Source organism: Mytilus galloprovincialis, chromosome 4 (assembly GCF_965363235.1).
Source record: "Mytilus galloprovincialis chromosome 4, xbMytGall1.hap1.1, whole genome shotgun sequence".
In the NCBI taxonomy this organism is placed as follows: Eukaryota; Metazoa; Mollusca; class Bivalvia; order Mytilida; family Mytilidae; genus Mytilus; species Mytilus galloprovincialis.
In genome coordinates this window covers 75,723,194-75,750,730 of record NC_134841.1, presented here as the reverse complement: position 1 = coordinate 75,750,730, position 27,537 = coordinate 75,723,194, and the positions used below count along the sequence as shown (strand labels likewise).

Sequence of the window (27,537 nt, the reverse complement as noted above, 5' to 3'; positions counted from 1 at the left end):
TGTTTGTTATCTATATAAATACCTGAATCCATATAATTGAACAATGAATAATACACTTACACTTTAAATTGAATTTGATGCTAATTGATATATATTGTGATAAATATATTATGTAGTATCAGACATTTACCATATAGTTTTAGATATAACTTATAATTTTCTTTGTGAGAATTTAATATGCCTTAATTGAAAAAGCACTAGAGTGAAAACAGCGTTCTTACCACAGGAATCAGAACTGCTAGAAGATAGCGAGGGTGAAAAGTGAGGTTTGACACATCTATGAGAACTGTATGAGTTGGACGAAGTATTATCAATGTTTCAAAAAATATACGGTGTTATTACACGTACATTGCATATATAGTAGACGTACGAAGAGTTGTCCCCTTTTGTCTTGCATGTCACTTATTTACAATGTATGAGTATAGTTACATTAGATAGAACATGCACATTAATTAAACATGGCATTATAATATTAGATACCAATTTTCAACACTTTTGAGTTAAACAAATTACAATAATTATGAATTGGCACGTTCAGATAGAAATTCCACAAAATTACTTAAACAAAAATAATGAATAAAATGAAATGTATCGATGTAATTACAATATTGTGTTAATATGATATGAACTGATTCGTGGACACGCATGAATGATGCATTTCATTGCAACTGTGTGTTTATGATATGATACATTTGTCATGCTAAACATTTACGATAACTATTGCAAAATATAGTCAAAATAAGACAATGCAAACGATCAAAGCAACATATGAGAGAAACATTTTTTTCCTTTTTAAGTCAGCACGCTGATATTTCTTAATTCTTTTTATTATTTTCAAATGTGAAGATAATTGAAATTGTTTCTCCCTTTGTTGCTGTATCCCACGTATGAAATGCCTTCAATCAAAATAAAGTGCAGAAAAAGCAGAAAAATATTTATAAAAAACACTGATTCTTACCAACTATCCAAAATGTAAGATAAGATAGAAAAGAAAATTTAAATATTATTACATGTAGAATATTTACGTCAATTACATATGAATAACATTGCATTCATTGGTAAATTATCTCGATAATTCTCTCTACATAACTTGGAAGCCTACTGTCCATTCGATGATTTGTGGTTTGTAAAAACAATCAGTCCAAACTTATATGTTGGGTGACAAACACCACCATCCAACAAAACGAAAAGATTACAGAAGGTCAGTGTTTATCGACGATAATATAGTTTATATAGCGACTGTTATTCAAGTAAGAGGTTTAACTAGCTATTAAACCACAATTTTCTACAAAAGAAAATGCCTCTACCAAGTAAGTATGACCGTTATTGTTCATTCGTTTGATGTATGCCATTTGATAAGTAAATTTTCGTTTCGAATTTCTCTTGGAGTATTTATGTGATTTTACTTTTAACATACTACATGAGAGCTTTCGAAATGACGAGTTTAAACTTTACAATATCAAAGTGTAATTATATGTGCAATCGTGAGTTTTCTACGACAACAAAGATCATTGAAGATGTCTAAATACCTCAACATAATTTAGAGCTAATGTGATAATGTGAGAGTGAGAACGTGTCAATGTCGTCGTGATTTTCCTAATTAATCAAGCTTTAATTCCTTACCTTGCCAAGATTTAACTAATGAAAATGGAATTGAGTTATATTATTACTGTTTTTCTCTCAGAACAATCAATTGTAAAAAGATGTGATAATGTCTTTTGATAAGACAAAGTATATTTGCGTATCCGCTATTGTGTAAGTCTTATCTTACATATCGAACCAAAGCATGGTTTTTTACATGCCTGTCCTTAAGTGAAAATGTGTCTCACATTGGCAATCATATCACATCTACTTATATGAGTATCAGTTTAAAACAGTCAATTAAAGGTTTTCGATTCAACTAGCAATATACAACTTGAAATGCAAAATATATTCTAATGTAAGATCGTGTAAAAAGAATTCCATTTCATTCTTAAACTTACACTGATCAGTTAAATATTGAGTTATACTAGTCGATGTTCTATTTGTATTGGTACATCTGCTCAGACTTTAAAATATATTTGAGGATGTAAAACACGTTGTAATCTCTTTAACTCTTATCTATTCTTATTTCAAATTACTGCACTACTAATTATGTGGGAAAATAAACAGTTGTTGTATATGCTTTGATATTATAATCGATGGTTCTTCACATGGAATTTGTTTTCACTAGGTTCAATGTAAAATGAATTATCAGAATTTGCTTTGCATTCAACTGATCAAAACAATTTATTTCAATGTGCTTATACAATTATACAGTAAAACAAAAACATTAAATGGTAATGAGGCAATATACTGGAAGATGGCAGGTGACGTAGAATAATAAGAAAGGCATTACCTGTCTACAAGACCATGGCATAAACCAATTAAAAATTCAGCTAAACCGTTAATTTAAAATGTTTTGTCTTTGCTTCTTATTCCCTACAATGAGGCGCAGCTGGTATATTCATTTGCATATTAAAATACCTACATCTTTGGCTAAATATTTTGCCTTTCTTTGCGAGGGTAAATGTTTTAAAGTGCTGCGATATTCTTATTATAATACTATTTGACTTCCATCAAGGGCAGATATAGGTAAAATGTCATTGCTGAAAAAACGTCAAACAGAGTGAGACAAGGATGTATGAAACAAAACTGAACATCTTCTTAAGAGAGGGTTTCGTTGTAAATATCTAGAGGTAAATATTGATTTGATTCTTATTGCCACTTTCTATAAGTAAAACCTAAAACAACTATTGGGTGTCTTTGCTGGTTAAGTTTGCTTTAACAATAGTCTCAAAAACATGTAGCAAATTTGTTAAGTTAATTGGAAAGCATTTAGTTTATAAGTGCGTCGGTCAATGAGTCGGTTTATGTCAATAAACTTCTTCAAAGTAAACATTTTACACAATTTAGTCATGACACAAATAGTTTTTTTTTTATTCTGTGCTGTAGTAATGAGTGAATCTCTTCCAATGAAATGGTTTACGTCTGGCGTACTAAATTATACTCCTGGTACCTTTGATAACTATTTGCATTAAGCAATTACAAGAGGTGTTTCCATTATTATATCTATCATAAAAACCAGCTAGGTATGCTTATCAAATAATTAGTGTGTGATAAGTTACGATATCATTGACTTTTCAATCGCATTCATGATAAAGATTAATAAACACAATCGTTCGGAATGCAGCAAAGTTGGCATGCTAGAATTCGATTTTTAGAATAATACAAGTTAATTTTGTAATTCTATATGAATTATTACGTATGCATTCTTTTAAGTAGATCTATATTACACATATATTTATATATTTTGAGTTCATGTGCAAATGTTACAAACTCACTTTTACAAATGTGATTGTGTCAATTCAGAATCTTCAGTCATGAGTTTTTGTCTACCAAAGGAATCAATAACCGAAGATGAATTTGATAAATCTTTCCGCAATTTTAGGTCCTCAATGCTCTTTAGCATCGTATTCTATTTGCCCATTTAATTTTTATATCGACAGTAAAATACTTTTTTTAGACGAAATGCATATAAAGCGTACACAATTATAAGCCTTTTATCTTTGTATTTAATTTGGACAGAAATAAAAACAATTTCAATTTTGTATCGCAGAAGAAGATTAACTTGTCTTGTCTGCAATAAGCATACCACAACTAAGGTATAACTTGTGAAACAATGATGATGAATTTAATTCTATAATATAAAAAAGTCTTAGGTTCAAACGTCTGCATTAAGACTATTCTGATTATTCAACTCCACATGTAAACTTGCATTGTCGGATTCACACCTTGGTTCTTTTTTTCTTTCTAAATGAAATAAACCAGACAAATGTTTCGAAAGTTGCAAATAATGCAATTGACCTACTTTACAAATCTCAATATACCGAGTAATGAAAGGACATAAATAAAAAAGACAGAAAGTTTAGATATTTTAAAATATGCTACCTCAGATTACAAATGATTGATGTCTACTTAATATGTCTCTCTGAATGTTAGCTTTGATTATTTCATAGTATCGCATTGTAACGTACATGTAGATAACACAAACAACTTCAAGGATTAAGTACTTAATTTTCAATGAATAATCAACTATTTCATAGAACAAAGGGATAAGGCACAGCGTCACAAAACCGCTAGAATTATTTGTAATGTTAAGGCTAAAGCTATTGTAAGCTCAATTTCAACATTGTCTGGAAAAGCGATAACTGTGAATTTTAAAATATTGAAATAGGTTCAGCATTTGATTTAAATTAATTATCCATTTGCATTGTCATGGTCATGTAAGCATCTTATATTGAACGAGGTTTTAGAATTCAGAAGGGATGTCACAATGAGATTATATACCAGAAAGCAGTATATTTGACTATATATTATTGTTTGTTATGAAATAAAACATGTCTAAATTAACAATTGTAATGAAAAATATCTTGAGAAAAATTTCTTGCTTTTAAAGAAATAACTATAATATTAAAACGTTTTCATATTTATGAGTAGTTTTCAAAACTTTGTTCCAAATTGTTCCGGTTTTTTATCCTAGGAAATTAATAATTTAACGGTGTAGTTGAATATGGTAAAACCTTTCGACATTTTGTGTCCCCAATACTCTGCAACCTCGTACTTTCTTCGGTATATTTTAACTCTTTTTATTGTTGCCTTTAGTTTTAATCCTGGTTAATATGATGAGTTTAATTTAACGATTGTTTAATCGCACAAAACTATTAGAAGACAAATTATAGTTACAAATCGAAACGAAGGGAATAACACGGATTCCAAAAGGTGCAAGACCTTGTCCGTTACATAGATATATTCTCCTGCTCCCTTTTAAAAACTTTTAATATAAAATCTGTTCATTTGAGTTGCGTAACAAAAACGTATCTTCATGTTTTACAATAACATTAAAGTTATCATGCAGACAGATGTGTAGGTGTTATGAAGGATGATAATGATTTTGTAATTCCAATTTTTAATCAAATCTCCAAAAATGAGGCCAGATATTTCTATTTTATTTTGATTTTTCAACTGGTATCATACACTATTGTTAATTATGTGATATGTATTCATCACAATTTTATATGTTATATAGAGCAAAGTTTAAAAAAAAAGTCTTGACATGTTTATCATTATATGGTGAACAATTAGTTTAAGTTTGTTGAAACTTTGTACAGTAACATCCTGATAAATTATTCATAATATCGCATGACTTCTTTCAATCTTTGTGTTTGATTGTCTACGATGTGTATAATACTTTGAGACTTTTCTTAATGAAAAAACAATATTTCCAGAAAATGCTTGAAAATATCACAGACATGAAGAGAATGGTAGTTTCTTTTTTAATCATTCACAACTTGTATATACTTGGAGTGATTTATGGAACTTTATAAATATTGAAAAGACACATGTCTTTTGTTAACACTTGTATGTTTCCCCTAATGTACATTTATAATGATGTGAATGCTAAATTGATATGAACACTTGGTAATCTGAGGGTTTTCCCCCCTCCCCCCCAAAAAAACTAAACAAAAGAAACAAATATAATACAAATTCATATGTACGGATTTGCTTTCCCCGTTTTGCCTTAAAAAGTAAAAGAGTCGATACCAAAGGGTTTTAAAGAAATATGTAAGGGTATGTCATAAGCATATACATGAAAATAGAACCAAAGTATCTACTTCGAATTATTTACTCAATTGTTCGTCTTCAAGAAAGTGCAAACAAAAAAATATCAGGAAGGATCAAAATTGATACTACCTTTATATTGATTTGCATAAGAAATACAAGTATTGCATATTTTTTGCTGCATTACTATATATTCCTTATAAGCTCCCTCCCTTGCTTTCCCTGTACATTTCTGTTTTTCTTCAGCCAAAGTATCAATTTGTGTTTCAATACAAAGTAAATGGGCTCTAAAAGATGATAGTCTGAAGTTGTAAGATAAATTCAATCATACTTTGAATAAGAGCTTTACGTAAACCATAGTTTTTTTTGTATTTCTTATCAACGGAATTGGCTACTTGTGAATTCAGCAGATACCTGATCAAGGAAATATTAGATATTAATGAATCAATATTTGCATGTACAACATCGATTTTGGCAGCTATTGCATATTAAAACAGAATGTATGACTAGACTATTGGCATTTATCGTCATATTTATCCCATTAAACATGGCTACAACAGCAGTGTCCGAACCAATACTTCATTAAATCCTTATATATGCGCATAAACGATCTTACACTGAAAACAACCAATACTAAAACCAGCTGTTGTGGATATTACTCAACCCAACGAAAATCAGATAATATTTCGACCTTTTCAATACCCAATGGTTAATTTTGGAACAGCAAAAATAATGTTTCCTGATAAGACACGTGCGGGTTTTTTCACTTTGAACACCACATGTTATTAATTATAACATACTCAACTGTAGACTTCTTTCTATTCCTTACTTTTTGGGCAATCAAATTTCATAATTAACTTAGAGTATTATTATTAAGCGATTTATAAAAGCAATAATTGAAAACTCTTTCGCATTAACTTTCACGTACTACTATATAGGAAGATCATCTGATTTTCGGGAAAGGAGAGGTGGGATTTTGTAAGAGCTGAAGACAAATAACCTTAGCCTGGTTTCTGGATATTTATTTAAAGCATTTTCTAATAATATTGGTCTAGATAAATTTACATCTCAAACTTTCATAATTTTAGTAATTAAGAAATATGCTTTTAATGTAGAGTATGAAGGTAAGACGCATCCATTGACATTTATAATTACTGTTCTTATACCTCAATATTGATGTCTACACCTGCATGATGTTTTTCTTCTTGTTCATTAACAGTAAAGACAAAGATGTATTGTACATAACTAACTTAAAATCAGACATCCATTATCTGTAAATGGTGTGGTTTCAATACGCCCGCCAAAAAAATAAAGTTAATAAAGATAGTGAAAACATATAAAGGTTAATAACTAGTTATTTTTGTAGAAATTCTTTACTTGGTCCGTGGCATTTTTCCCTCCTTTCTAAATTTTCTAGTTGCAGTCCAAATATCCTTCATTGCAGCACCAACTTTTTGTATGATTTGGCAATTTGTGCTCGTACAATATGCATGAAATATTTGTAATTGGACGTTAATCAAGTCACAAGATATCAATCAAAGGAATACGAGAGTCACTTACTATATACCTAGTTGACTCGTAAGATAATCACACTATAAATCTGTTAAAGCCTCGTGCAATAACCTAAGGTTATTCTAAAATGTAGTACCAATCTTTATTTCTATCTAAGTTTATGAAAATATGATCAAAACTCTTTTGTTGTAAATCAAGAATAGACGCTTTTTCACCTTTATGCACTGATGTTTCAAATAAGCAATTCATAACAATCTATATGATTATATAACATTAACCCATGATTACATGTTTTATTTATAAGTTATAGTAACAACTCGGTTAAGACCTTCAACACAATGCCTATAAACTCAGTCGATTTTATGGTTATTTACAACCCAAAAGACAACAGGTCATACATATATAATTTTCAATATGATATTGTCTGATAATCAAATATCTAACGTTGTATTTGTTTTCATTTTGATTGAAAACGAGGGTGAATTTGGATAGAAATATATTTGTCTTTATTGTTTGAAATGGAAAAAAAACCCACCAATATAACCAAAAACTAACATCATGTAAATTTTTACTCTGAATTTAAATATTACATACTGGATACAACAATTTTTCGGGCGCCAAAGTTTAATTATCATTGAAACCATTTAGAAACCTTACTATTGTATCAGACACTTTTTTGTTTAGTGAATTTCAAACCTAAACAAAACAATATCTTTATTAATCCTACCAGAAGTCGTAATAAAATATATTGCGTTACTCTATGTACTTTTCCAATTGATCAAGACAAATAAAACAAATTCATTATACAGAATTCCTATGCAATATTTAAGTGGTTGGCTATTTATCATAGTTATATAGATTTTGACGTTTCATTCCATTATATATTGATGAATCATTCCTGATATTGCAGGATGGCTTAACAATAATAAAGTTAACATATCAGTAGAATATTCCATTATTTTGATCTTTTGTAAGATCAGCAAATGTGATAAACAAGCGTTATGATGAATATTATTAGAGCTAAAGTAAACTCATCAAAGATAGAAGGCTTATAGTTTTGTAAGCCAGACGCACGTTTCCTCTACAAAAGACACATTAAGGATGTTATGTAATATGTCCTTCATGCGCCGATGATCGGTTTTCAATAAAATATTCGATTCGTATTCGTGACACTCGAATCAAAATGGTTAAAAGGCAAAGGAAAAAGAACGAAGGTGGAGAGCATTGGAGACTCAAAAGTCAAAAATGATCTTCCAAATACAACTTAGTATCTAGCATTAAGGTTTAAATTTTCTTGATGATTAAAAAGACCTTAATTCTCTTTTACGATCGTTTCAAAGGGTACAAAAGTGTATGGCAATTGCTCCCAGTATGTCCATCAGGTCTTAAGAGGGATTCAAGAAAGAATATTACTTGCTATACTTCCAGTTGCAAGTAATTCTTCGTGCAAATCCATGACACGAACAAATTAATGAATACAATTGAAGGATTCAGCAAAATAGGTCGACCGGAATAAAATTTGGACATCATTGTAAATGAGGAGGGTATGTTAAATAGGAGTAGTTATTTTTCCGTTGCAATATGCCACCATCAAAACCCTCATAAAGATGTTGCAAGCTTTTTTCAACGTAAACACACCGGCACATTCCTTACAGTGGTATCATTCTCATTCCGACAAGACGAGGTTATATCACACGCAACAAAGTCAAACGAACATCCTTTAACTGCCCCTTCATACAAATAGTTGATAATTTTATTTAAAACACTATGTACTTGCTTAAATTAAATGTCAGTGGCGCGCCCCTTGATGGTAAGTGCGCTTGCACTTCTTGAGAGCGTAAAGGTCAAAAGCGTTCGATGCACGGAATTAATTTTGTATCTTAAAGAATATTAAGAATTATTTATGAAGAAAGATATTTCATTGAAGGCAGTTTTGTATGATAATCAAGTTATTAAAGAAATTGACGCTTACAGCCCAAGAATATAAGTTCATTTCACAAAATACCCTCATGCCATAGTAGTAAGAATGTTGCTGACAGAGTGATTGGCATTTCTTCATTTCAATATCATTTTTTGCTTAAATCGTGCATATTGCTCACTACCGGCAATACAAATACACTATACCAATCAATTTTAGAGATAATTTTTAATCATCTTACAAATATCTTTGATAGCTTTCTTGCTAGCATGTCAATTTCATCGAGTCTGTTTTTACACTTACATTAACATTGGTTAAATAGGCAGATTTTTATAGGAGAAATAAGAAAGAGAGATTTGGTTCTATCCTTGATCTTTCAAGATTACTATCGACACAAACTATGTCATTTACATAAAACAGCTTCATTCTTATAAATTAAACATGTAAAAAATCTATTAATGTCAAAACATTTGTTGGTGTATAACGTTAGTAGTAATCATTGACAAAAATCCATATTCCCGTAAAATATACATGTGGTTTTATCAGACACGCAGGATATACTCTTAATTCATATGGAAATATTGTCCTTCTTAGACTGTTAAATCGAGGGAAAACACACGTAAAAGCATTTAAAGTAACAAAAATAATTTATGTATTATTCATATAATATGGTTTCTAAGACATATCAATTATTGGAAAAAAATATACAACTCTGTAACTATAATTTTAAGTAAAGAACGTTTGGCCTTTTCGGCTTTTTTTATTCGAGCGTCACTGGTGAGTCTTTTTGTAGATACAAAAACAACATTTCAATCTTGGTATCTATGATGAGTTTATTTACGACAGTATATAACACAAACCCAACTCCCGTCCCCTATAGAGACCAAGCAATTGACCACAAAAAGAAACAAACGGGAAGTATCATGTGACTAATCCAATTCCGACAAAAAGAAAATACAGTGTCAAACGTCAAATCATAATGTATGATTCATTGAAACAACTTGGTAGAAATTTTGTACGGGTTGAAAACTATGTCACTCCAAAAGTGGTACTATTTTTAACACCACTCAATTGACTCGTTCAAGTGCACCAACTTCAGAAAAAAATATTCTACAATCTTAAACGTTTTACTAGTAGGTACCTTAATGTCAGACAAGAAATTAATAAATTACTATCTAACTTATTACATTTATAATCGGCTAAAATCAAGTTTCCAAATGAAGTATTATCTTTTCGGTACTATTTAACAATACAATAATTCAACACACGTTTACGAAGCCGTCAGACGTTATCCGAAGGGAATACTTTTAATTCAATTTGAATTGATTGAATTGTTGTTTGCATAGCAGAGATTCTGTGGAAATTCGATTACTACCATTGGCATTGACTTAACATTATGTCTAACAAGACCAAATCAATAACCTGTTGAAAATATTTACTGTAGCATTTAATTTGGGATACGAGTGATACACAATTACTATCGGTTAGTCGACCAAAACGCCGACTTCTCTGTCGGAACTGGACGCAAGTCTTATAACATGCATCTTATTCATTGATTGACATTTTTGTGTTTACACCACAATGCAGAACAAAGTGAGGTATCGGTATGAACATCACCTAATTGATGATATACAATGAAAAGGCAGTTTGAAGTGACACAAAAGGGGAACGAATTACTAGTGTCACAGAAAATACATGAAAGTTTGGGAGTAGTACTGGATAATCTTACCTCAGCATCGGCCCAAAATGAGCTTACTCCTAACTTCTGATATTGGTAGGGTTTTAGCGCTGATATTAATTTAGATATAGTAAGGAGTCAATTAATTTAATGCTGTTTCTTTTAGAAAACCTTATACCAAAATTCATTTTTCTTTCGGCCTTTATCAAATGTTGCTACATAAAAGAGGGGCGAAAGATACATGTTGAACGTAGGGTTACATGGAATTGTATGGAATAGTTTCATTAGATTGAAATTTCCCGACTCGTTAAAATCAAAAGACATTAAATATTTAGTTATCTCATTAAAAGCAAAATATCATCGATAAATAGAAAAGTACATGTACTAGTATATTATATAAATTAGTCAACCTTTACAATTTATTTCACACACAGACGCACATATATACACAGAAGCTTTTCATAGTAATACTGAACAAATAAATTTAAAAAGTTATCTTTAAAATGTTTCTTCTTGTCGACTTGTTGACAAACGTTGAATTTATACTTATATTCTTTTCAATGTGACCAGTTCATTAAAGGTGTATCCCTATAGTAAGTGTCATAATAATTCATGATAATTCGATATGAACATAATGGCATGTGGTATTATTGCCACTGGTACATCTATCCACCATAGTTCCATTAACGAAGATAATACATGTAAAAGCAATTCTAGCAGCAACTATACCTATTTATAAAAAAAATATGAGTTAAATTCGATGATTCGTAAACTATCGTTATTTTTTATCTTGAAACATAAATAAAACTTGTCGTAAAACATAATACGACTACGGAACACGAGTACCATATTCAGTCGTCTACTAGCATAGTTTTTTATGACTTGCATGATTGATTATGACAAAGTCACTAATGAAAATATGAGCGTAATTTGTGACAACACACATGGGACATCTAAAACAGCTATGTTACTAATGAAGGACGATGGTCGTATATAAAGAACGTCATTTAATGTCTATGACAATCTTCTATATATAGTAAACATTTAAATGGTGAAAAGAAAAGTAAAACTTTACTTAAATAAAGGCAACAGTAGTATACCTCTGTTCGAAAGTCCAAAATCCAATGAGAGAAAACAAATCCGGTTTACAAACTAAAACTGAGGTAATTACATCAACTATAAAAGGAAAATAACGAAACACTAAAGTGCATCAAAAAACCAAAACGACAATACAACACACACAGAAACTAACTATAAGATAAAAACTGCCATTTTAAAAGCTACATGTACAATTATTTTTAATATGCCCTGTGCAACAATTCAGAATACTAGTAGCTGCTTTCATAAAAGAAGCCAATTAAATGTAAGTCGTCGAGAAGGATATAAGACAACAACACAAGTTGTTATTTCCAATGAATTTGAATCTGGAAAATTGAAGTGGACTTGAATGCAGTATTGAACATTTAAATATCTTATACATAATGATTCATCTTTTTCAAAGCTATATTGCTGATACCATTTGTGTTGTTCATTTCTGTGAATTAAGATGTTCACTTTCTTTTAGGGACAGAATTTATAATTGTTGAGCATGAAAAGTTGCTGAACACAAGCTAGAACCGAAATTGGGGTCTTTATGATGACGACCAATTTCCACGTTTAGGAGAAAGGAACGATTAAGCACTGAAAACATGTACCTGTCGAAGTAAGGAACCTGTAAATCAGTGGTTGTTATAAGTTAATAAAGGGCAACTGTAGTATAAAACTAAATCACAAAAATACGAAACTACGAGGAAATTCAAAACGGAAAGAGCCTAAACGGTGTTCAAAAGTCATAAATCGATTGAGAGAAAACAAATCCAGGTTACAAAATAGGGATAGCAGAGGGACAAACTAATTGATCAAAAATAAACTGACAACGTCATGGCTAGATAAGAAACAGACAAACAGACAAATAACAGTACATAAAACGAAACATAGAAAATTAAAGACTAAGCAACACGAAAGCCACCAAAAACTGGGGGTAATATCAGGATCAGGCTATTTGTCCTCTTTCGTTTGGATTGATTCACATTTTGTGATGTCTGTGGCTTTTATTGGTGACTATAAGGGTATCACGTTGTTGGTACCCAACGGTGACATATAGTTATTTAAATTTGTTTATTTTTCACTCTGTTAGAATATTTTCTAATTGGCAATCATTTAACATCTCCTTGTTTCATATAAGTTTTTCAAATAAATCAACATTATTAACTTTGAAAACATTATGTTATTTTTTCTAAAAAGATGAAAGTTGAACCTATCTAATGAAAAGCAAAAACTCGTTTTCAGCAACAGAGATTATAATTCAGCTAAAATTGTAATATGTATTCATTAAAATGGTTATTCAAGTGTGAATTACTAAATGAAGATACCTTCAAAGATTTTAAAAATTGAAGTTTTTAATGAAAAAGGCAATAAATCAAAATAATAGCTTCTAATCTAATTTATTTTTTTATAAATTTGTGTTCATTATTCAATATTAAGCTATCGAGGCTATTAATACAACAGATAAACTAACATCAAACAGACTACAGAATATAATCCTCTATAACAAATATCATATAAGAATAATGGTAGCGGCAAGTTATAAAGGTTATGGTTTCTGATTCCTAAATTAAACATGAAAAGTACATAAAACCTCCAACATTTCAGGTTTTATTGAAGAAATGTCACTATATTTTATATTCCATGAGAAGGTTTGCTTACTCTTTGTGGAGAATGTTATCCATAAAGAACTCAGCAAACCACTGAAAGCAGTCTTTTTTAACAGGGTTTTTCGACGGAAATCCCGTTATTGGTTTAGAGTTCTTTGGTGGGTGGGTCGTCGGTCGAATCCAATTGTTTCCACGCAATAACTTTTGAACTGTTCATTTAATTCTTATTTAATTTAAATATTGTATTACTGATGTAAAAGTCGAGATTTGGTTCATTATTGATGATTTTTCACTTCCGCTGTACATTAGTTGTGTTTTTTGTTTGTTTTAATGGTTCGAACATGGCGATTTGTTTTGTTTCTGTGCAATTTCTTATGAATTGGTTAAGCTATGCTTTTCAATATTTAAATGTGTTAGTGTTGACATGAATATCAATGATGTGGTAATTTTTATAAATTTCCTGTTTACAAAACGTAGAATTTTTCGAAGAAAATAAGGATTTTCTTATCCCAGGCATAGATTACCTCAGTCGTATTTGGCACAACTTTTTGGAATTTTGGATCCTCAATGCTCTTCAACTTTGTACTTGTTTGGCTTTATAAATATTTTGATATGAGCGTCACTGATGAGTCTTATGTAGACGAAACGCGCGTCTGGCGTACTAAATTATAATCCTGGCACCTTTGATAACTATTTACTGTTGAAAAAAGGGGATACCATTTCCCACTGTTTGTCCTTTTAATAAATTCAACAATGATAACTTTAACAATACAGAAAAAACAGGTTGCGCACATTTTTTTAAGGTTAAACACAAGATACAAATGTTTGATAAAATAACATGAATGAGTGAATTACAAACATCATCATAATAGGTAAAATGTCAAAAATTGAGATCGTTTAGTCTGAGGCAGATGGAACTTTTACTTTAGTGATATGTTATCTTTTTTTCACAAATCAAACAAAATTGTATGAGGTATTCAACACATGTCTAGTTCACAAAGACTTAACCATTGTTAAAATTTACAAAAGCTTACTTGTTATGTCTGGAACGGATGATAAAATTATTGTATTTATCCTACTTTGTTAAAAAAGAAAAATTTTAAACGAGAAAGTGAGAAAAGAGGAGCAAAAGATACCAGAGGAACAGTCAAACTCATAAATTGATAATTAACTGACAACACCATGGCTAAAAATAAAAAAAGACAAACAGACAAATAATAGTACACAAGAAACAATATGGAAAACTTAAGACTGAGCAACACGAAGTCATTGTATTCTATAAGCAGTAACCACTATGTTTCATACAATTCAGAAATGCATGTACGTATGCAAGGCAGTAAATATGTAGTGACGCTATGGAATAATCGCATACCTTCATTATAAATCATATCTTATCGGCCTTAATGATATAAATGGGTGAATTTATTGTCGAGATCTAAAAATTTCAGTAGAATCTAAGGTTGTCATCAGCTAGTGTTAAAACACATTTTCCGTTTTTCGTACCAGCATTCTAATCGTTTTGCAAAGACTAAATTGGTATGGTAATTAACAGAAACAGGAACATAGTATGTGTTTGCACCTACTGGTTGCGTCATCAAATTTTATATAACCACTTCTCCTAAAAAGGTGACATAATGTTTAAAATTTAGTAATTGTAATGTAAACATTGTTATTTCCGAAAAAGCCATTCGACAAAATGCAATTTGAAAGAATGTAATACTATATAAAAAGATTGTTTCTAATCTGACATCATTCTATTCCTTAAATATATTGATTAAACATACAGACATGTAAGATCTATTTTGATTGGATAAGTGTCTTGTCCTGATACAAAGACAATTATGACAAGAAGTGGAATTTGTTTTATGGTATTTGAAGCTATAATTGAACAGCACCGAAGAAATATCGAACATTATAACGCAATTAATCAAAGTCGTCCATATTAATCCCCAGAAACGCTCAAATGTTAAAAGGTTATTTCTGACTTTAACATGTATTACTAGCAATCACTGAATTTTGATGAAAAAAGTATTCTTGATTAAAAGAGGGACGAAAGATACCAAAGGGACAGTCAAACTCATAAATCCAAAACAAACGGACAACGCCATGGCTAAAAATGAAAAAGACAAACAAACAACAGCACACACGACACATCATAGAAAACGAAAGAATAAACAACACGAACCCCACCAAAAAACTAGGGATGATCTCAGGTGCTCCGGAAGGGTAAGCAGATCCTGCTTCACATGCGGCACCCGTCGTGTAGCTTATGTGATAACAAATCCGGTGAATAGTCTAATTCGGTAGATCACATTCATGAAAGGGAAGGGGATTGTAGTTACGACGTAGGGAACATATCCGATATCATTTGTGAAACGGTTATTCCATAACGGTCAACCAACTCGTGATAGCGTCCGTAAAATTTACGAAGGGATGATTTCAACTTCACCATACACGCACAAACTTACATCACATTACCACACGAAAATAAAAAAAAATTGAAAATCAAAATGACTCGAATTCTAAAAAAAACTGACTTTGAAATGTCACACTGGAACAAATGTGTATTAGACATTTGAAGTCATTTGTTGATTTCAAAATTTGTCTCTTATTACGTGGGTAGTTAGAATGCATTCAAAATGCATTTTGTTTGCATGTAAAAAAACAGTTTACAGCTTTGTTAAAAACAGATTACCATCTTGCAATTTAATGAATCATCTATAACAATCTAAGCATGTCATTATAAATATGATCGTTTGTCAGTTTTATTAATTCCATCTTGTCTTCGAATGGTTTCTTTCGTGTAAGATTGGTTCCAGTTCAATTGATGTTTTTTTTTAAATATGAGACTGAGGTCATTGTCTTTATTCCCTTGGCATAATTTTATCTTATTGAAAATGAGGTTTTCGTACCATTTCTAATGCATCATTTTAAATGTTTGATGCATTAACCTTTCTTCAATTATATAATTATGTCTTTACTTTTAAGTGCAAGTATAAATACAAAGAAAAATCCTAATGAATCCCAAAACCTTTACACTGACAGTATGAAAAAGAAAGAAATTCAAAGAATTAAATTAAATATAATATTTGCTGTGTCTGCGCGTACTCAAGATTTAATGCCTTTGTAATTATTGCATATCAAATTATGTGTTTGTTCAGTGACAGAAATGACATTGTTCACTTAATTCTGTTTTAACTCGTGCATACTTGATTGAAAATATCAATAATTTATGTTTAAGTGCAAATATGGCTCAGCTGTTAGGTGCATGGTTTATTTGTGTTTTTACAATTAAGTTAGTTATACAACCAAGTGCACACAGGTGAGGCTTTGCAATGGAGGTAATACCCACTATGGGTTTATAGATCAAGTTCACCATGGGTAATCAATGCAGCGAGAAAATCCTGCACCAGGAAGTGGACCTCAGCTTGCCTTTAATTAAAAATGTATACTAATTCATACATTTCTCAAAGATTTTTACCAAAAAAGTTCTGAACTTACGTCGAATATCAACCAGCAACATGTAAGACACAACAGAACGTCCCAATTTTCCAGTAATTTAGGTTAATGAAATAGATGAAAGAATGAAAACGCATACCAATATGTATTTCATTGCTAGATATTAGGGTAAACATCACACGATGAATCGATTAAGTTTTGGCAATTGGTCGATGGAACTAACAGACGTTCGCAATCGTTTATCTGATGATATAAAAACGGTGAACAGTAAATACCAATGGGGAAATTAAACAAGTAGTCTAAGTAAAACGGACCACTCCATATTCAAAAGCAAAACACCGAAAAGCTTCACAAAACACAACACAGAAAACTATTATAGAAAACTGATAAAAGTAAAGAAATGCTCAACCAGAATTAAAATGAACTCATGTGCTCCAGAAAATGTAGCTTAGGTTCCTGGCTAACTGCTCGGAGTATTAGATTGTGTCAGGATGCCAGTCTACAGAATATGTAGATTTGGATTGACAGAGTTAAACTTGACGAGAATGAAAACTAAATTAACATGATTTTCAATATTCGTATAAATTCATCGTTGTTTTAACGTCATTAAAGAGAAACATTTTCAATTAAAATTTCTTTTAAATTCTGATTACAACTCATATACAATTATCACAACAATTTCTACGCATTTGAAAACAATTGACGATATTCAAACTGTTAACCATTCAATGGTGTATTAATAGAAAATAGATTAAAAAACGCCGTTAATTATTTCGATTTAAGCTAACGATGGCAAATTTGTTACCAGAGACATCAATGTAAAATTTCCATCATTTTTATTTCCATTCTTTTGAAAAGAAGAACAACACTCAGAATCATAATTGAAATTGTTAGAATTTTTTGCTTTGTTCCTATTGATCATTGCCTGCTTTGATGTTCAGTATTTTTCAGTATTAATTGGAATTTTTTTTAAACTAGAATATATTAAACAAAATAAATTAATTGCTTCCTATGAAACCATAATAATGCACTACTCAATGGGTTTTGAAATCTATTTTCCGAAATTCCACTTAAGGGCTTATGTTTAAACACTTAAAAAGACCAATTCATTAAAAAATAATCAAAATTATCATATACATTTTTAAGGATACATTTTCTTAAAAAATATATACTCTTCGTGCTTACCTTTTTCCTTCGTGAACAGACGATGTTTCCTTAAAGGCGGGAAAAGTCTATAAATAATCATCCGAAACATCCGGGTTCCTTTCTCAAGGTTTTTGGCAATTTTTAAGCGCGATATATATTCACACTTTTTAAACCATACACACATAGGTAGTTTTTTAATCAAGGGAAAAGTAATCCGCACACTCTTTTAGCTATGTCCTTGCCAAAATTCATAATCCAATTATTTTGAAAAACTGAACAATTGATCGGCTGACAAATTAAAAAAAAAAACAGGTGTTACTTTGTAAATTACTGGTTTTATGACATCAATAAAAACATTTTAGTTTACATCCTGATGTAAATATAAGTATAGTATTTCGGTAATCATCAATTCATTTAATGTCTGAATTGAGTGCTTTGAACAGTATTGCCTCGATGTGGAATATACCATTATGTAAATACAGGTGGTTTCATTGATCACTTATCAGTATTGGCAATATTTCATCTGTGAAATAATAGCTTCATGTTTTATTATAAGAGATGAGCAGTTCTAGCACGACCGTAACAATCAACTTCACTCACTTGAGAGATGGCCTTTCTTGAACTGTTAATGAAGTTTGGAACCGTAGGATGCATAACCTATTTATTATAAAGTGTTACTATAAATATTTTATGCATGTAATTGATTTCTTGACAAGAGATACAATGGCCTGTCCTAAAACACAGTTGCAATGGGAATTTTAAAAATATTTTCATTTCAATTCATCTAGTATTCTCCACAGAGAGTTCGACCGTTTAAATAATTTAACTTTCATTGACTACAATTAAAACTTTAATATTAAACATTTTAAAACTTAACCAGTCTTGTAGGAATCAATTTAGTCGTACAATATTTAGCTATTTTAGAATCAACTATTAATCAAAATGAAATTTTAATGAAAACTTTGATGGGACGAATTATGATAATATCATGTTATTTATTAATTAATTTTAAAATTGTAGTCTATTTAGAGCTAATTTTGTATTATATTGGTAATTAGTTTAAGTGAATATTTTCCTTTTTTTTATATAAAAAGAAGACCAATTTTAATCGGAACATAAAAATAAAAGGATCTATATTCAGGACATTTCTATTATCTAATGAGAACGAGTCTAAATATAATCATGCTATAAATTATACGAATATATTAATTACAATATAAGACGTTCAGGAGGACAGAAGCAGGAGACAAAACAGGGATATACAAACTCACAAGTTGATGATGAATTGATAAGTCCATGGCAAAAACGACAAAAATGAGAAACACTAGTATAAAAAACATAACATATACAACAAGAATGTGTCCAAAGTACACGGATGCCCAACTCCCACTATCATTTTCCATGTTCAATGGACCGTGAAATTGGGCAAAAAATCTGATTTGGCATTAAAGTTAGAAACAGCATATCATAGGGAACATGTGTACTAAGTTTCAAGATTGGACTTCAACTTCATCAAAAATTACCTTGACCAAAAACTTTAACCTGAAACTCCCACTTTCATTTTCTATGTTCAGTGGACTGTAAAATTGGGGTCAAAAGTCTAATTTGGCTTTCAAATAATAAAGATCGTATCATAAGCAACAAGTGTACTAAGTTTCAAGTTGATTGGACTTCGGCGTCATCGAAAACTACCTTGACCAAAAACATTAACCTAAAGCGGGACAGACGGACGAACGGAGGCTCGACAGGACGCACGAACAGACGGACGCACAGACCAGAAAACATAATGACCCTCTACTATCGTAGGTGGGGCATAACAATGATTGAGCAACAAAAGTGCTTCAGAAGGTTAAGCATATCGTTGAAGCAATTAACAGTATCTGTAACAAGTAAAGTAATCTTTTGAAAAAATACATTTGCCGTTTTGTAAATTAGATTTTGGAACTAGAAAGATTGCTGCTAATTTAGCAACAAGGATTGGGTTGGGTAACCTTCCGTGATATCATTAGATAAAAAGAGCATGCTTTATCATATTGAGAAAGTTTATCAAAAATAATCTCAATCCAAATTTACAAGAAGCTTATTAGATAAGAAGACTTAATGTTAAGAATAACGATGAATGTACACTTGGTATACAGATGAATAACCACTTGGTATACGCTTGCTAACAATATTCTAAATGAAACTAATTCAGATTCTAAACAGCTCCAAAATCATACTGTTGAAATGCAAAGAGTGTCAATCATTAAAATGTTATGTTTAACAAAATTATAAAAAGCTTTCGCTTATGAAAGATAAATCAATATTAACATATTAGAAAAAAGATAGATGTACAAAAATAAATTGTTATTCTTTAGCAGTCTTAAACGAAATGATCAGTTAGGACATTAAATCATTATATCCCATACTATTTGTAGAAACATTATCACTTATATCAGAGTTCGCTACCACAACTTAGAGATCTAAAGACGGAAGACATTTTTAAATATTCAGGGAACATAGAATGTGTCGCAGTTGTGATTCACTATGAGTAGAAATCATGTTTTTGTATTGTAATATAAACGAAGAACTAAAAGAAATTTATATTGCTGAAATAGATGACTATTGCATGAATTTCGTTGATTCATATGAAACTGGAAAGAATATGTAGTAAACCCATCAACACCATCTCAAGAAGAAAAACTTTGTTCCTTAATAAAAAAACAAAAAAATATAACTCTTATTGGATGTACTTACTCTGTTTGGTTTTTTTCATTTTATATTTTACTAAATGCCTTAATTGCTTGTTTTTTAAATGCACAATCTAATTAAATTGAATGACAATAACAATCTTAAATATGAATTTAGTAACGAATAGTATATGCAATAAGATGGTAACAAAAATTATTTTGAATAAGGAGACCTGTAAGGATAAATACGTGAAATAAGGTTAATACCACAAAAAAATACCGATGCATGGAAATTTCAAACATCGATTAAGAGAAGACAAATAAGTATTACAACCTAAATTTGCTCTCAAATTTCTCCAATTGAAAATTCTTTTATGTATAAAATTGAATGTTACTTTGAACAAATTAAGTTTTAAGAACAGACATGTTAGGTGTTTGCCATTTGTCAAATCTGAATAAATGGAGGAAACTGTTCTTTACTGATGTCTAAATCTCATAAGTTGAGTAAGAAGGTCAAATCAAAGCAACACATATAAAAAAGACGAAGGACTCCAAAAGGAGTAAGACCGGAATGAAACTGTCAAATATGTTTGAAAATCTATAATGTTATTAAAGATTTCCTTTTAGAAAAGAGACAAAATATACCAAAGGGACATTCAAACTAAAATGTCGAATAATTGAACAATAAACCGACAAAACCAAAAGCGAAACAACTGTTCATATAACACAACAAACAATACAAAAGACTTAGCAACACGAACCCAATTATTGTCAAAATATCAGATTAACCTCTTTCGTCAAAGCATTATATCTATAAGCACTTTCAAAAATATAGACCAATATGTTTAGCATGGCTATAGTATACCGATATTTAAAAGTCATCAATCGATCAAGAAAAAAGAAAATCCGGGATACAAACCAAAACCAATGGAACACATCAACTTTAAGAGAAAAACAATAAGAACAACAGGAACAGGCCTTAAAATATTTCATCAATAAAGGTATATAGTGTCATAATGAACTACTGTTAACTTATTAAAGGCAACATAACATCCATACGTTCGGACAGTAAATAATCTCTAAGCAAACACATATTAATATCTGTTTGTAAACATAACAGTTATTATCAGAAAATGTAAATAGCAGAAAACCAGACACTACCGAACCTCATTTATATCGCATACAAAATAGACATTACCGGAAAGCTGTCTGTTATTATTCACTGCAGTATCATTGTCTAAATGCATATTTGATTTGTACAATAACATCATATTAGATGAATAATCAATGGAAAGATTATTCTTTTCTAAAAAAAAAACTCGACCAAGGATCAAAAGCACAATATTTATTTTTGTTTTTGTTTTTGAGGAATCTAGAAAACTAAGAATAAAATCTAGCTTATATTTGATAGGCAGAATAAAAAACAAAATAGAATTAATGTGAGACACATTAAACCTCGTTGACGATAACAAAATCGAATTGCGATAGAGTTTGAAATCATGTCTCAAATCACACGACAAACTTGATCGTGCGTCTTTCTATAGTTAATATAATGCGATTTAGAGAGGAATTAAATTTCTAATAACGAGATTGTCTTTTAGTCCGTTACAAAATTTACAGATTCAATTCGTGAAAATGTCAGTAGCAAACAGACATCAGGTCAATCAAATGTCAATTTATTTTAACGGATTACATTATTGAATCACGCCGACAGAAATCGACACGGACACACATCTGTCATTTAACGATAAATCCTTAAGGCCTGTTTGTTACTAACATGTTTCTGCACTTACGTTTTTATTAATTTTTTCAAGTACAGTATCAATTCAAAAATCTTAAACTTCCGACATCAGATCATATCACGTGTAAATTGCCTTGAATTCAGCTTCATTTTATTTTAAGCACCCCATATTTCAATGTCTTTCTTCCATGTTTATATGATATTTGAAAGTCATTTTGGATAATGGCTATGTAACCTTAGCGATGTAAAACATCAATTGCTGGGAAAATATGAAAGAATGAGGCATTATCTAAACAAGGATACACATTTATGTTGTCATAGAAATGATGATATAAGATGGCCATTTATCATGCACGTTTTTTTTAAATAGCATTTTGTACTTATAGGTTTTGGCTATGATTAAATACAAAAGTAAGATATAGTGGAAACTACAATGCTCAGGGGTCAAATCTGGTTTTCATGGAAAATATATGTATGTTGTACTATTGTTTCTTGAAAGCGTGCCAACAAATATTTTAAGTCATTTTGTTGGTTTAAAGAGATATACAAGAGATAGATCACGTCTATTCCATATAAGCCTGAATTTGTTTCATCATAATGTGTTAAACATTTAAGTAATGGTGTACAAAATCAAGTTGTTAAGACTCAATATGTTTTTTTAATTTTTTGATTTCAATGTTTGTTTCAAAATGAAGGCATAAGCCGTAATTGGCACATCTTTTTTTAACTTTTGGCCCTCAATGCACTTCAACTTTGTACTTGTTTGGCTCTATAACGTATTGGATTTGAGCGTCACTGATGAGTTTAATGTAGACGAAACGCGCGTCTGGCGTATTTGACCTTTTGATAGCTATTATTTGTGTGTTTATCCGTCCTGTATGTTCTCCCATTTATTTTTATTGTAGTCCTGTCGTGTAATACTGTCATTTTAATGTTATATTTAACATTGCCATACAAGCGGATGGTTTGGCTAGCCACAAAAACCAGGTTCAGCCCACCATTTTTTCTAAAAATGATCTGTACCAAGTCAGGAAAATGGCCATTGTTATATTACAGTTCGATTCTGTGTGTGTTTCATTAATGTGTTTTTTCTGTTGTGTCGTTGTTCTCCTCTTTTATTTGATGTGTATCCCTCAGTTTTTGTATCTAACCCGGATTTGTTTTTTCCTCAATCGATTTATGTATTTCGAACAGCGGTATACTACTGTTTCCTTCATTCATGTTAGTTTTTGATAACCATGGCAATGTATATTGAATGCAAAGATCAATAAAATCAGCATTATATTGAAAACTCTAATTTTATTTACTTAAAAAAATAACTTTCCCTGACATCGGGTTGATTTTTCATGACTTGATATATAATAAGTCGTTGTATGATCCTCAAATGTTCAACCCCAAAATAAATCACAACAAACTTGAAAAAGATTATAAAATAACCACATTTCTTGCCCATTATAAGTGTCATTTTTCATGCGCACTTGCAATACTCATATGTTTATTTACTACAGCAGAAAACAAGTTTGAAATGTTATTCCAACAAGGTTTATTAACTTAGATCATGTGTACTAAAACAATAATTGCCATGCGCACTCCCTTTAGTAATATGTTTATTTACTACAGAAACATCAAATTTGAAAGGTTATTTTGATAAGCTATTTATATAACTAAACCGTCACAAGGAATTAGCCTGATCCTTTAATCTAAGTATTTCATAGATTGTGCCAAATGTAAACAAGCAAATGTATGTGCGGAATCTGGCGGAATTGTGAATATGAAGTTAGAATACATGCGTAGTAAAGGGTTGTGTCAGTTTTATAATTACAGAGCTTTTGAACTTTTATACAGTTTAACAGCTATATTGGTGTGAGATAAAGTTTATTTTGGCTTTAATCGTATTGTGCTTCGAATTATCGCTTCTGTCTGGACTCGTGACATTAAATAAGATCAATATACAATATAAATAACATTTCCAACACACATTGATCAATATAATGTAATATAAAGTGCATTCCCTCGAATGAAACAAATTATGACTCGTTAAGGCATTACTCTATTGCTTTATGTAATCCAGATGTCTGGAACACTAAGACTTGAATAGTCCTTGCTCTATACATGAAAATGAAAATCAAATCCGGGTAATAAACTGAAACCTATGGAAACACATCAATTGTAAGAGGGAAACTACATACCAACAATAATACTGAACTACAACGACAAAAAACGCTATCATACATAAAAGCAGACTGCAGATAACAACTTTTTTTATAGCAACTAGCTAATTCTCACGCTAATATGACAATGACAAAAATAACGCTAAAATGACATTACAACGTTAGAAGAAATACGGTACAAACAAACACATGGACTCTCTGTAGATATATAGTGGTGTATTCGACAAAATAAGTCTGTAAATTAGCTGTTAACAAGAATAAGTCCCCAGTACACAGATGCCCCACCCACTCGCACTATCATTTTCTATGTTCAGTGGAACCTGAAATTGGGTTAAAAACTAATTTGGCTTTAAAATTAAAAGGATCATATCATCTGGAACATGTGTACAAAGTTTCAAGTTGATTGGATTTCAACTTTAACAAAAACTATCTTGACCAAAAACTTTAATCTGAAGCGGGACAGACGGACCAACGAACAAACGAAGGAACGGACGGACGGAACAAAGGACAAAAGGACGAGCGGACGCACAGACTAGAAAACATTATACCTCTCTAATATCGTAGGTGGGGCACAATTTTTATTACACTAAACAAGTTATTAAAATAATATTTCATGAATGAACCTTAACAACAAATTAGATTAGTTAATCAAGTGCAAGTGATGCCAGGTTCAATCATTATGCTATCTAGGGAATAATTTAGCACGAATATCTTTAAACTGTTTGTCATAAAATAGAATATTTCATGTTCGACAATGATATTAAAATAGGACAGTAAAAGAAAACTTGGCATGGAATAGGCACTATAAAAGTGTCTCAGTACATCAAGGTTGCTTCGTACAGCTATGACAGATTGTTTGTCCTATTAAATTAACATTATGATATTTTGTACAATTTTTATAGTCAATCTCAATTGTTTTATTAAATAACAGCAATGATTAATATAGTATAAATAATACATATAATTTCGTCTTATGCTTGAAATCACAATTATTATCCCTATTTAAAATTGTTATAGCATTTTTGTCAAATTTAAAAGATCACTCATGAATTTTTTTCAAGTTCAAGTTCTAAAATTAGTCCAACATCTAGAAAAAAAATATTGTATACAATTTATATATTTGGCCCAAGTATAGATATACAACTGAAGAGATGTTCCGAAAATATAAAATATAACCTCTTTGCACCTGAACAACCAATCACTCCTGCCAACAACTGAACGGTTAGATAGAAACATCCATACATTTACCTTAACTATCTTCTTTAACATGTTTTCCATTAAGAACTTAAAAATAAATGAATAAGTGACATAAATAAAATAACATAAATACCGAACTCCGATAAAATTCAAAAGTAAAAGTCTCAAAACAAATTGCAAAATCAAAAGCTAAAACATATCAAACAATATAACGATAACTACATTTTAACTATATTCGTAGACAACCAAAAATAGGGTCTTTCCATTGGGCAATCTCATACAAAAATGGGTTTATTATAACGTTATTCAATATGTCAAATACCAAATCTCACCAAACTCCCGAAAAATAAAATAAAAATGAAAGAAACACAAACAATGATTGTAGAACAAAAACAAAAACATCCCCAAATATAACAAAAAAAGATAAGAAAAAAAAAATAAGAAATAGAATTTTGTGTACATGTCCATAAAATAAGCGTCATATTTACAAAGATTTACTGTGCTTGCTGGATGTAAAAAGTATGCTATCGCCTTGTAAATTGAATGTGATGCAGATATCATATACTGATAAATTGAAAATGTCCAGCATAAAAAGATATTACAGTCATACAAAATAAGAGTTCATTATAATTATTTGGGGTTTATAATAAAATTATAAAGAAAACGGTATTAGAATCTGAAACTCAAATGTTCATCTCTTAGTTTAAGTTTCGCGTAGACGCAAATCAATGTTCGTTTCTCCTATATCCTACATATGAACATGTAGCATTTTGTAAATGTGAATATAAGCACCGTCCTTGCACCTTTAAAAAAAACAACAGTAGTTTACCCTGTTCGAAATTCATAGATCGATGGAGAAAAAAACAAATCCGGGTTACAAACTAAAACTGAGGGAAAGGTATCAAATATGAGATGTTGAATTCACATATGTTTGTGCAAAAGAAATCGATCTCAAATCTCAAAGATTGCACATAATGTCATTTAAATGAAATCAAAGAACAAAAACTTGCAGAAGCCCAGTACAAATGTACTAAAGATTCGGAGATTCAGTGTTTCAAGATGTTTGAGTCGGAGATTCAGTGTTTCAAGATGTTTGAGTTTCCAACTCATTAGAGAAATTTGTCGGTCTGTATTGTCGGAAATGAATAACCTTCACCAGACTGAACATTGTTTGCTAGACATTGTTTTTTTACAAACATTAAAGTTGCTAATAAACTACCATCTTAATGTCAATCAGTCAGTGAATTTATTTTCATATGACGATAAAAAAATAATTGATTATACATCAATGGAAAAGTAACGCTATAACTAAATACACCACAAAAGGCAGAAGAGTGTATACAATAAAATGTGTCTACTAGCTCTAAATTACCCAGAGTCTAGACAGGTTGTAAAACAATAAATACACAATTTCCAACCATTGTGCAATGTTCAATATGATAGATTTCTTAAAGATATGAATACAGTATCATTAACAAGGTTCGAAAGTAAGAACAGAAACAATAAAGTGTCAGTATTTACCAAATTAATCTTGATCAGAGGAATATTAAGACACACAGAAGAACGTATAAGAACAACCAGCTAAAATATATAATGAGAGGTTTAGCTTGCTATAACACCAGGTTTAATCCACCATTTTCTACAGAAGACAATGCCTGTACCAAGTCAGGAATATGACAGTTGTTAGCTGTTCGTTTGATGTGTTTGAGCTTT

General features: G+C 30.6%; 1 protein-coding gene across 6 annotated transcripts in view; it reads right to left on the bottom strand.

Moving 5' to 3' along the window:
• The window catches only part of LOC143072964 (Kv channel-interacting protein 4-like), a 207,789-nt gene that overhangs the window by 13,323 nt on the left and 166,929 nt on the right, over nucleotides 1-27,537 (bottom strand). Inside the window, exon 1 of one of the 6 annotated variants that reach the window (XM_076248149.1) lies at nucleotides 18,086-18,482. The exons of the other annotated variants lie outside the window; for them this stretch is intronic. Coding sequence (XP_076104264.1) covers nucleotides 18,086-18,230 — 145 coding nt within the window. The 5' untranslated portion in view covers nucleotides 18,231-18,482. Of the gene's footprint in view, nucleotides 1-18,085; nucleotides 18,483-27,537 lie in introns of those variants that run through there. 6 annotated transcript variants of the gene reach the window in all.